At 37.6% G+C, this 13,002-nt stretch overlaps 1 protein-coding gene across 12 annotated transcripts in view; it reads right to left on the bottom strand.

Moving 5' to 3' along the window:
- The window catches only part of DTNA (dystrobrevin alpha), a 392,643-nt gene that overhangs the window by 51,812 nt on the left and 327,829 nt on the right, over positions 1-13,002 (bottom strand). For 5 of the 12 annotated variants that reach the window (XM_025365041.1, XM_025365040.1, XM_025365042.1 and 2 more), the window contains one exon: positions 11,790-11,873. The exons of 1 other annotated variant lie outside the window; for it this stretch is intronic. In XM_025365041.1, coding sequence (XP_025220826.1) covers positions 11,790-11,873 — 84 coding nt within the window. Of the gene's footprint in view, positions 1-657; positions 751-1,325; positions 1,404-9,985; positions 10,076-10,146; positions 10,435-11,789; positions 11,874-13,002 lie in introns of those variants that run through there. 6 more of the 12 variants (XM_025365043.1, XM_025365038.1, XM_025365044.1 and 3 more) reach the window with 6 other exon arrangements.

The following is a 13,002-nucleotide window of genomic DNA, read 5'->3' as shown; positions in this document are numbered from 1 at the left end:
TAAAATGGAGAAAAGCCTTTTGAATGGCTTTATCCAAGCACACAGGGCTATCTTAATTTCTGAATTTAACATTTCTGAAACTAAGTTTTGTGTATTCCAAGATGTAAAAGCAGGCTTTAGCAGGATGATCATCAGAGACATGTATAATAGAATTGCTGAAAGACAATTGTTCCCACTGTTATCATTGTTAAAGAAATGATTTCCATTTTGTGATTCAATTACATCACATTTTTTCTTTTTCACTCTTGTCTTGAGTAAAATGAAGCACTGTTTTCCAAATCAGCAGAGACATCCATGTCCTTGGAATACGACAAATTCTTGTATCACCATCCTGTGGTAATTTGGCATGACATGTTAGCACAGAACTGAATGGTGGGGCCCGGAGTCCTGAATCTACCTGAAGGCTAATATTTAGCAAGGCATCCCTTTATGCAAGTTTTCGCTTTAGCTAATATATAAACAAGGATATGAATCTTATGGTTTCTTCATGGGAAGTATACAAACTAACATCACAAAAGACTTCTTAACTGAATCAGTTAACAGTGCTTCAGGGTCACCACTGGCATCCAGTGACCTTGCTCCTTGCTGAGACTGCTTGTCACCAGCTCAGACTGCATCCCTCTCTAAGGACAGTCAAGCAGCCAAACCTGCACTAACCATGAGGGGTTGTTCCGGAGCATGTTGACATACAACCCGATGAGAACATGTTCATCAGCTAGCCTGTCTGCCACATTCAGGCTGTACTGTATCCTGAAACAGGGCAGGGGGAAAGAAAGGGTGTTGTTAAGAGAGGTGGACAGAAATAAGCAGAGAAGGTAGGAGTGAGTTTTTGGTAGAAAAGACATTTAGAAAACCAAGCAAGTAAAGGAAGGGGGTAGTAAGTGATGTGCTATGAAAAACACAAGCGAAATCCAGGCAATAAAACCCACAATTCTATTTCACTAACTTTAAAAATAAAGACTTCCATTTAGGTCAAATAAAGTTTTAGAAAACAGATTTACATTTTTCAACCACTAAGGCCAAGGTATTCATCTGTACAGTAAATACATTGAAATGGGTTGCAAGCAAAGATTAAATATCCTTCAGAAAATCGAATCTTCAGCTTAGTCATTTCAACAAAGAAAAAGACACAAATCTGGGAAAGTGAATAACAACACAGATGTGTCTACTGGAAATAACTACTTAGTGCTGTTAATTGGGTTAGAGCAGAGCTGCTTTTACTGAATCAAAGATGGTCTTTCACACACAAAGCATTTTTAACAAAAGAAATCTCCATTTTTAGTTTAGTTAATGCAGGGTTCCAGTACACTCTGGCTGAAACTTACCCTTTGCCCTTCAGAAAAGCTGGAGCAGCCCTAGCCAGCAGTTTGTTCTGCTCTACTTCACTGTCCTTGGGAGGAGAGCTAGTTAATAAGATGGGAAAGCCAAGAAGAGCGTAAACACCGCAATGCATTCAAGAATAGAAACTGGCAACAGACACTCCCAAGTCTAGATCCAAGTTCCATTTGGACAGATCTCTTATTATTTTGAAATGTTCAAGATGTTTTCAGATTTCCACAGAGTTCAAGTAGGAGTAGAAACCCAGTCTGAGAACACAACCGCAATCACCATGATCCCAGATTTGACCTCTGCTATTTGCTTAACAAGAAAGCATTTATACTGGGTATGTCTAGACATAATGAAAATTCATTCAACATTTATCATGGCTTAGCATGTAAACAGTCCAGCAGTTCACTAAGTCCTGCCAGCCTTTAGATCCCACTCAAGAACTTTAGCCTTCCCTGCATCCTCCATCTTTCTGTGCTGAATAGAAAGACTTGAAAATTACCTAGCTAGAGATTGTTTCATATTGGAAGTGTTTTACTACTCCAAGCAAAAGCCACATGATCTTTGCTGTGGAGCTACAAAGAAAATTTTCAGAGAAACATATCTTTGAGTCTTATACATATATGTTGTTATTTCTTATGTTTATATTAATACAAAGCTAGTGAATATAGTCTCATTGCTAAAGCAAATTCTTAACATTATAGATTCATTATGGGAACTACTCATTTTCTTTAGTAATTTAAAGGGCAATTTTAAAGTTTAAAATACAGTTTTATTAAAGTACAAACAGAAATATAAATAATAATTCATTATGTGTGGCTACAGTAAAGTCATCCAAAATCTACTGTGACAATTTGTAGTCACACTACATTGAGAAATATGGTATTAATTCTTAGTATTACAGTTGTATTGGTTGGTAATGTGTTTAAAGAAAGTTTGCTCCTCTATAGGTTAAGTAAGAATTTGCCCTGCACACTGGTAAACCTAAAATTACCTACTCCTTCATGGAAAATAGAAAAATAAATTGTCTGTCTTTGTTTGAATACCAAATATTTAACTACTTGGATATACATTACGAGGTTCTGCCAAAAATTTTCAAGAAACTCTAAATCTACTAAATATATATATATAATGGTTTATAAATTAGTTAAAATCTTAAAAACTTTATACTACAAGTTTTAAGGCTCTATTATAAAGCACCATTCTTTCAGGCCACGAAGTACTAAAAAATATAAATTTATACATATCACATTAGAACTATGTACATTATAGTTGGAATTCTTGCTTTATAATAGTGTATATTAAAAGATTCCTTGAATAGTGAGGTCTCTGATACATTTAATATTAAATTTGATTTGTAAAGAAAATGACTAGCAAAGAGTAGACATGCATGTTTGGCAGATGAATGACATTTTCACTCAGCTCTTCAGAAAGGCATCTGTTATACAAATTATTGCTGTACTTAAAAAGTTCAACTGTATCCAAATAAAACTGACTTTCTTTTTTGAGATGGAGTCTCACTCTGTCACACAGGCTGGAGTGTAGTGGCACGATCTCGGCTCACTGCAACCTCTACCTTCCAGGTTCAAATGATTCTCCTGCCTCATCCTCCTGAGTAGTTGGGATTACAGGAACACACCACCATGCCTGGCTAGTTTTTGTATTTTTAGTACAGATGGGATTTCACCATGTTGGCCAGGCTGGTCTCGAACTCCCAACCTCAAGTGATCTTCCCCCCTTGGCCTCCCAAAGTGCTGGGATAACAGGTGTGAGCCACCATGCCTGGCCCAAAATTGGCTTTAAAAATAAATTAGATTGTGTTTTAGGAGAATTTACTTTCCTGATGATCTTAATACTTATCTTTATCCAGCATATTGATGTTTTCCTTTTAAAACTGCAAAACCTGCCCATCAGGGCCAAATAACCACCTTCAGCCATCATTTTCTGTGATGTACCATTATCCCACCAAAACACTTTGTTTTCTGTGATATACCATTACCCCACCAAAACTGCATTCCAAACTATGTCTACTGAAGCAGATCTCCATACATTCATTATGCAGTACCTACAGTACCCCTGCTGCCCAATATCCCCCCAATTACTTTTTGTAACTAAAGATAGATGAATCTATTACATAATTTATTTCAGATGCTTGCAAAACCATTCAAAACACTGTGTGAAACATCCATAAGTCTTCCCTCCAAACTAAACTATCTCCCTGCCTTCTTATGCTTCTTTGTTCCTTGAATCCCAGAGATTGTGGCAATAATTTCTTAAGCAAATAGCTGAATAATTGCACAGGGACAACCTCTCACACTGAATGTGCAAGATAACAAGCAAGAATCAGTAGAGAAAAGAAACACAGGAAGGTCAACCACAAAGATGTGTTTGCCACAAATTATTCTGGTGAAGTTCTACGGGAGGAAGAAGATGTGTCAGTGAAGGCCCAGAAATGTGGTTCCACCACCCACCACTGACAAAGCCCAAGCATGAAGGAGCCCTAGCCTCGGTATTGTGTAGGGGTAGGGCTGAGAGAAGGGGGCAATAGGCCAGACTTTCCTTTAGTGGCCTTCTTTTTTTTTTCTTCAAATCTTTGGGCTCCTCTCCTCCTTCCCCTATTCCACTTGCCTGTCTCCCCTCTCCTCTTCCTTTTCTTCCTTGTTCTAACCAAGTCCCTTCCTCCCTCAAAGGAATGAGACATATTCTATGTATATACATCTCTTAACTTTTGCTGTCATTTTCTTTGTGTTGGCCCTTGCCGGTGTTGGTTTAAAGAAATAGTTTAAAACCTTTTATCTTCCTTTCCTTTCCCATGCGGATTCTTAGAAAAAACAATTCTTGGAAGATAGGGGAGTTACACCATGAACATTTATGAGTTTCTGGAAATAAACTATTTTGTTTTGCTATAGCTCTTAATTTCTAGTGCCAGAAGAACTTCTAACTTTTTGATACTCACTGTTCACATAGTTTCTGTAATATCTAGAGTTAGCTTCAAATTCTTCTCATCATCTCTTTCTAGGAAGCCAAAAATATGACCACGTATAGCGGAAGCCAAATGCATGATGAAAACAAGACAAAAATGGCCACTCTTTCAAAATGAAATGAATCAAGAACCTTGAGAGTTGACTGGGAGACAGGTTTCACTTAAAACTTGGGTCTTTAAAGTCTTTTCACTTGAAGTACTTTCCACCAGAACCTCTTCCAGCAAAGTGAAATTTTTTCTCTTGAGTTGCTGTGAAAACAGTGATTGCTATGGTTTGAATATTTGACCCCTCCAAACTTCATGTTGAAATTTGATCCTCAATGTTGGAAATAGGGCCTAATGGGAGGTGTTTGGGTTATGGGGGCAGATCCCTCATGAATGGCTTGGTGCCATTCTCACAGCAATGAGTGAGGTCTCACTCTATTAGTTCCCTTGAGGGCTGGTTGTTACAAGCAGCCTGGCACCTCTTCTCTGTGGCTTGCTTCCTCTCTTCTCATGTGATCTTGGCACAAACCAGCTTCCCTTTGCCTTCTGCTGTAAGTGGAAGCGGCCTGAAGTCTCACCAGAAGCAGATGCTGATGCCATACTTCATGTACAGTCTGCAGAACCATGACCCAAATAAACCTCTTTTCTTTTCTTTTTCTTTTTTTTTTTTGAGACAGAGTTTTGCTCTTGTTGCCCAGCCTGGAGTACAAAGGCGCGATCTCGGCTCACTGCAACCTCCACCTCCTGGGTTCAAGCAATTCTTCTGCCTCAGCCTCCCGAGTAGCTGGGATTACAGGAACCTGCCACCACACCCAGCTTTTTTTTTTTTTTTTTTGTATTTTTAATAGAGATGGGGTTTCACCATGTTGGCCAGGCTGGTCTCAAACTCCTGACCTCAGATGATCCACCTGCTGTGGCCTCCCAAAGTGCTGGGATTACAGGCATGAGCCACCCTGCCCCGCCTAAACCTCTTTTCTTCGATGATTACCCAGCCTCAGGCACTCCTTTATAGCAACACAAAGGATCCCTCAAGGCTCTATATTATCACAGTCTTTCATAGACTAATTTCGATTCTAAACTTTCATTTTGTAGCTTGGCGGTTTGCATGGAGAAGTTAAGTTTCTAATTCTTTGTGGGATTTAGGATCAGGCACAATGGAACCTACTTCCTGACTAAGGAAAGAGTGCTTCCAGCATATCATTGTGTCAGAATGTGACAATGGCTTTCATACAACCCAGCCTGAGCTTCAAAAGCTGCTTCTGTTCTACATGCCTTGTCTTCAAATCAGAATGTATTCTTCCTTTTAAGCTCTGAAACTGGGAACTATTTGGGGTTCAACTTGACCATGGGATACACCTTTTCTAATCTGAGTTTCAAAGAGAAGCAAGACTATCATTTCTAAAATTATATGCACACAAATCTGTTTTTCTTATCATCTTTTTCTGTTCACTAATCCCTTGCCACTGTATGTGCATATCCTTTCACACACACATTATCACCGATGGTTGTGGGAACAGCCATACCTTGGAGGGCATGGCATGGTAAATTTTGAAGTTCATGTATCTGCTGAAAGAAAAAAGGTAGGAAATATTCCTTTAGACTTCTTTTTCTAACAAAAATCCTCTAGCTTCTCATCATTTCCTTTTTAGACCTTTGGAAAGTAGCATATCTAAAGATGAACATAAAAAACCTTCTTCCAAAATTTTTCACACACACACACACACACACACACACACACACACACACACACACAAAATGACACAATGGGTTCTGGAAAAGTAGAACAATCTCAAAATGTTTCATACTTATTTAAAAAATTATCCCCTTAGCTTTGAAGGGTGATGACTGATGCCAATAGTTTTACTTCAGTGAAAATATTTGTGGGTTGGTCCAAAGGTAACAAATCACACACAGATGCTTCCTGGATACATGAAATATATTTTTAAAAACCACTTCTGCTAATGTTGAGTTACTATATTAGCCCTTGACAAAGATTATTTTTTCTTTTATTGAACATGATATTAAAGGCCTGGCTGCAGTCTCACAGAGAACAAATATTATAGAAACAAATTATATTAATATAGAATAATTATCACAATGGTTAAAAGAAAAACAATATTTGAAATATAGCAAATTAAGAACAGATATTTTCATTTCTATTCTTAAATTATTAATAAGCTTGTGTGACATTTGGATTTGTGAAGAATCACTTACAAAGTTGGCTGTCTCCTTAAGTAACTATCTATAGTGTATAAAATTTTCCTTCTCACTAGAATTACATAGTTTAGTAGTAAGGCCATCACACTAATTTAAATACAATAAAAAAGAATCCACAAATCTGTTTTGTCAAGAAATAATGTCTTGAAACATTGTTTCTTTTTTTCTAGATTTCAGTAGCTTACATCTGAAATATAAAATATCTATTACCTGAAAATTCATAGACCAGTATTAAAAAATAGGTTAGTGTCTCAGTGGGAAAATTAGCTGTCATCAATTCAGGCTGGCATAGAAGCTGAACCATCTCAAACAGGTACCATGGAAAAAATAAGAATTATTAGGTCATATTTAATTTACTACATTGTATCCAGGTATCATCAAGTCACACCAATTACACTTTAGTCAAGACAGCCTCTAGGAAAGTTTGCTTGTTGGTACAGGGCATGCAGAGAAAATAGCCAAAGCAACTCTAGTAGGAGAATAAAGGTTACTGAACTGAACAAGATAGGTGACTGTGGTTTTAATCATGCACTAACATTTTAGTATAGAAAATTGTTAGGGTTGATGTGTAGACTGGTGTAATTCTGGTTTGGAAAAATCTAACATATTAGTGGAGCTCTGGGGCTACATGAAGTAAAGAATTATCTGCAGAGAGTGATTATTTCAAATTCATAAAATTTCATACAACATGCCCAGAAAGTTTGAAAAGAGTGAGAAATCTTCAGGGTGGTGCCAGATGTTGATTAAAAAATTTATCTGTTTTATGACTGAAAATAGATGGGCATTAATCTTAGAAAAAAATAGATATGAAGAAAACTTTGATTTTCAAAAGGAAAGGCTGCATTCAGTGTCTCAAATTTATTTTTAGCCACTTTTGATTACCAAATCACAACTATTTAAAATGTAGCTTGAACTTTTTGAGTCAGATTAAAAGCCAGGGTTGTTAAGTAAAGAATCTCTGGGTAAGCAAAAACATTTTTTAAAAATGAAAAAGGCACATTGAATTAGTATTTCTTGGGTTGAAAACCCAAACCTATCAATCAACTGACCAACAAGACAACCCAAAAAATAACTCACAACTGCTGCTCCTTTTGGAGGGATCAGGATTTGGGAAGTATCTGGGGTGGGTGCACTCTCCTCATAGGAACTACAGAGCCTAATACAGTATCATTTTAAAATTTATTTTATTTTATTTATTTTTGAGATGGAGTTTCATTTTTGTTGCCCAGGCTGGAGTGCAATGGCATGATCTTGGCTCACCACAACCTCTGCCTCCTAGGTTCAAGCTATTCTCCTGCCTCAGCTTCCCGAGTAGCTGGGATTACAGACGCCCGCCACCGTGCCTGGCCAATTTTTGTATTTTTAGTAGAGATGGAGTTTCACCACTTTGGCCCGGCTAGTCTTGAACTCCTGACCTCAGGTGATCCACTTGCCTCAGCCTCCCAAATTGCTGGGATTACAGGCGTGAACCACCATGCCCGGACATCTAATACAGTATGATTAATTAATTACTTGTTATTGCAGCAAACCAAAAACTAGCATATTAGATTGTGTTCAACATGCAATATGAATTATAAGCAATTTCCTAATATTTGGTGGAGTGATAAGACCTGGCTAGATGTTATGTAGTATAGTCAACGTGATTCCTTTTGTGAGTGCTTACCACTTTAGAGGTTGCAACTATGAAAATACCTGTGAAGACTTTAAATGATGTTTCTAAAATTGGAAGTAAAAGGAGTGTGACTAATTTTTTTTATTAGTCTTTACTGTGACTAATGAAGAAGTTTGGTCACAGTGAAAGAAGCTTACTTGACGTTAAAAAGTATTGGTTAACTTTCTCATCTAAACTAAGTAAGGATTATGGCAAGATAATTAAGATTTTAAAAAGGAGGCATGATGCCAAAAAAGATAGCAGATCCTAAGAGGCACAGAGCTGTGGGCAGTGAAGGGGAGAAAGAGCCTTTGGGGCCTGGCTTTGTGGTCAGTCCTTGCAATAATATCTGCAATAATAATAATAAGCTATCTTTCATAAGCTTAGATAATGTTGCTGGCTCACCATACATAGCTCTTAGAGCTCTTTCCCTAGTGGTGATAATAGATTTCCCTCAAATCAGCCATTCTTTCCTATAAATTTATAAGAAAACATAATAGATTTAGGCATATAGTTTACAATCAAGAAAATGAATGATGTGAATCGGTCCGTTGATTATGTTATATGACCAACATTCTACCTAACTTCTAACCAGCACTGAATGTACACATGTGCACATGTGCACACACACACAGACATACACACATGTAAGAAGACTTCAAAGGACCAAGGGAGAGTGCCTTTGAGAATCCCTTTTTTTTTTCCTTTTAAGTAAAGGAAAAGTGAATCAAGTACATAGCTAAAAAAGATGTAAGAAAAGGGAATGAGACAGATGATGCTGGTAACCAGAGGTACACACTCATAAATCTGTATGAAGTAGATTACTAGGATGTCGAAAGATTTCAAAGTTTTATCCCTGTGTCTTTTGAAGATCAAAGTGGTACGCTTGTAAAGAGCCCTAGGTGAATAATGCCAGGAGTTTGTGGGGAGGAGTCTGGAGTGGGGATTTCAATTCATCCTCATTCGGCTTTATCTTTCTAGGATCTGTCATGATACAAAAGACTGAACTTAGGCTAAAGAAAATATGGAGAACTTACCTACTTTCTTGGTGCTGCCCTATACTGACCGGCACTATACTTGGCTTGCTTAGGTTTTATTTCATTGTTGGGATGGGCTAGGGGTGAGGGCAGAGCCGTAGGTCATATTTCTTTGGTTCTGTTTCAATGATAGAAGTATAGGACCTTTAACTTTTGCCTACATCTGGCATGATGGATTTCTATCCATCTGAGTTTATCAACATGATGAAGAAATCAAAAGTGATTTACCACCAGCATTATCAAGTGATACAGAATAAGCACTGAGAGCAAGCAACTGTTTTTGAAATTGTTACTTCATTAGGAATCAGACTGTCCTCCCTAGGGGGAAAATGGATCAGGTCCAATGGTACAGAAAGGTACAAGTCCTCAGGTCTTTAACTGCAATGAGGTCCAGCTATATGACATTGTCCCAGCCTCACCTACTTAATGATCTTTCCAATAGACTCCTTAATTCAAGAGTCTTAGAAATTACCATCTGGGGTTTTTGCAAATTGTACAAAAGCAGAGACTTGTCCAAACAAGATCCAGCTTGATACACTTCACATATACACATCTCTTATATGCTGGTATGAAGCTATGAAATCCATAAAATATGTGGAAAGGAGAGGAAAGAGCTGCAAAGTCCAGCTCAAGTTGAAAAGTCTCAACACAATTTCATTAAACCCCAGAAGACCTCTATCTCCCATAAGACATACTACGAGAGGATTTTAGTGCTAGAGTAGAATGACTATGAGTCTAGCTATGGAACTACTACTATGATTAGCAATTCAGGGCTGGGATACTGACCGTGCACCGTGATCAAGCTGATTTACGTACTGCTTTATGAGGGAATGCTCTTCAGCCACAGGGCTGGATGCACTTATCCCCTCAGGTAACCTGAGGGATTCAAACAATGAGACCTCATTAAAACTTCCCATGGACAGAGCAAGGCCCACTCAGAGAGGAAAGACATTTAGTGTACACAGCTTTATTGAATAGCACCCTCAAAACAGAAACCGTAGGCCAATCTCTGTGGTGATAGAAAGAAATGTGAGCTTTAAACAACATATCTATGGTTCACAGAGAACATTCCAAAAGGACTGAAAATGGGAAAAAATGGAAATAATCATATTTTGGGTTAATGGGTACCATGCACCCTGGAGGAACCAGAACAGCTCAAAGTATTATAGGAATATTTTAGGGTAGAAGAAGTCATGTTATCCATCTAGACGCATCCACCAAAAGCACCGTCCGAGCTGAAATGATATAAAATGACCTTCAGTAAGGATGGGGTCTACCTCTGCTTGACATTTGCAGAATGCAGAGCTTCCTAATAAAAATACATATTTCTAAACATCACGTCAGGTCTTCCCTACACAGATGCACACCTGTGTCTCTTTACAGACTTTACAGTTTATGATTTCGTTCCAGAAAAAAAAAAGGTTGAATTTGCTGGTGATTCTAAAAAAGAGTGCTAAAAGGAAGTTACTGAGGGCCTAAACCATATTATTCTACTGTGGATGTTCTGCTGTATAAAACTGTCTCCTCGTTTCCACTTGTTACAGAACTTGTTTATACATCAGAAACACCATATTCTGTTTATTCTGCTAATTACAATTATGGGGAACATCTTCATCTCAGGTTCCTGTTGATGGGCACATACAGGAACTCAGAAGAAAAAATCAGCTGTGTTCTTAGTCTCATTGTCTTCAAATCCTCAGTTGAATGTACCAGGATATTAGAGTGAAACTGGCACCTTATAAACCTCTTCAGGGAAAAGATGAATTATGTGCATTTTGTGAAATATGAGGCTGTACTTTTTTTCTGCTGAAAGGCATTTGAAATCTTATGTTCAATTACTCACTCCAATTTTCCTTACCTTTGTTTTTGCTTTCCCATGAGCCTTCTTCATGTATTTATAAAATAATTATCTGGTGCTTGATTCGCAATTATTTGATCAAATGACTCAGAGCACCTCTTGACCCTGCATATGTCTGATGCTAACTCTTAGAGAAATATTTGCTTCTCCTGTTTCTTGCTCACATGGGAATGGATCTTGTGCAAAGAAATGAGATGCAGATCCACCTTTTAAAAAAGTGATTATTATTATCGATGACATTGCTTATATGGAAACTACATTTCCAAGTCTTTAGCCTCTAGCCTCAGGAACTCCAGGGTTCACCAACAAAGGATTCTTTTGTATCTTAGCTTTAAATAATGACACGCTTCACCATTTATATAATAACACACCATTGCATCTTGAAATTCCAGTTTCTTGACTTCAACAGACCACTCTGAGGACTATGAAAGTGACTTCCTTAATAAGATGGGAAGCATATGTGTCAGCAGTAAAACTGAAACATACCCCACATTCTTACTGTGGATACATTATAAATGCAGGTTTCCAGACATGACATTAATCCCCAAAGCCACCATACCCCTCTTTAAATGCATACAAATGAATGAAATTGAAAACTTATAATGGATATTTGCAAGCTTGTTTCCAGTAACAATATTCTGCCCTTGGCTTGCATGAGAATATTTTTGTTACCACAAAATCAAGGCTCATTACCAAAGAAAGGGCTTATTTTATAATAGGGTTGGAACTTACCTCCTGGTAATAAAAGGACTTCCTGAGGAGGGAACAGAGTGGGAGAACAGGGTGTCATTCATGCTGGTTACAGGTCTGGGAGGCCTAAAACAAAAGACAGTGTGAATAGAAAGTTAAAACAAATAAAAGTCACACATTTAAAACTCTCCCTCATCCTTCCAGGAAAGGGGATGGGAAGATCTGAGTTCTATCTTTCCCAGGATCAACAAGAAATCTTACATTTTCCAATTAAATTCCTTAAGTGTTTTAAGGTAACATTTCCTTGAGAATATATAATCTCAGGTAAACACTGGGAGGCAGATCTCCAGACACCACGTGAATGTTGATGTGAGCTTTGAGCCTTGATGTTTCATTGTATAATATTCTGGAATGAAACAAGGATTTTGAAGAAGGCAGTGGTATTACTTCTACTGCCTTCTCAAGAAGCCTTGAAGACCTGATCATTGAATCTACGTTCTCTTGGAAAGAGGAAGTTTCCTGAGGCTTTGGAAGGTTCCTTCTGTGTTCTCCATGATGACGGGCCTCTCCAACATGCCTGGTCTGAAAGGACACAGGCTGTACAACCATATCATACCTTATTTGCCTTTGCTCTAAGTGAAGAGGCAAGTAAGCTCCACAAGGATTTATGAAGTTAGTTTCTGTTGTTTGGGTGGTCCATATGATAGAGTATATGGTGTATGGCATCCCATAAGCTTCACTTGTTTTCTTATGATAAGAGAAGGAAAACAGAGTTCAATTTTCCTCAGAACTGTTCATGGTTCTAAACACCAACTGCATGGAGTCCATCTTCCTTGGTCTGATTTTCATTTCATTCTGTCATTCTTTTCCTATCATGAATGTTTTAGGTCAGGTAAAATGATAGGACTAAGATCCATATCTCATCTCCAAGGCATTTTTAGTCTTTTTTAGGTTCAATATAGGATAATGAATGGTAATATGAGATGGGATTTAGAGTTCAAAAGATGGAAAATGAGGTGGGGCATTTTCTGAATCACAGGAAATTTCAGTTTCACTATAATTCTATATTTGAGTTTGACAGTATAGAACATTTTGAAGATGAGACATTAATTATAGCAGCCTAAATAATCAATTTATGTTGGCTTGATTAAGAGCCAAATTTGTAAATGGTTTAATTTTTACTTTAGAGAACAGCTTTGGATTCTACAACGAAGACATTCTGGGAAAAAGATAGACTTGTATATCCCAATGTATT

The sequence above is a fragment of the Theropithecus gelada genome, chromosome 18 (assembly GCF_003255815.1).
Source record: "Theropithecus gelada isolate Dixy chromosome 18, Tgel_1.0, whole genome shotgun sequence".
NCBI classification, from domain to species: domain Eukaryota; kingdom Metazoa; phylum Chordata; class Mammalia; order Primates; family Cercopithecidae; genus Theropithecus; species Theropithecus gelada.
This window is presented reverse-complemented; position numbering and strand designations above follow the sequence as displayed.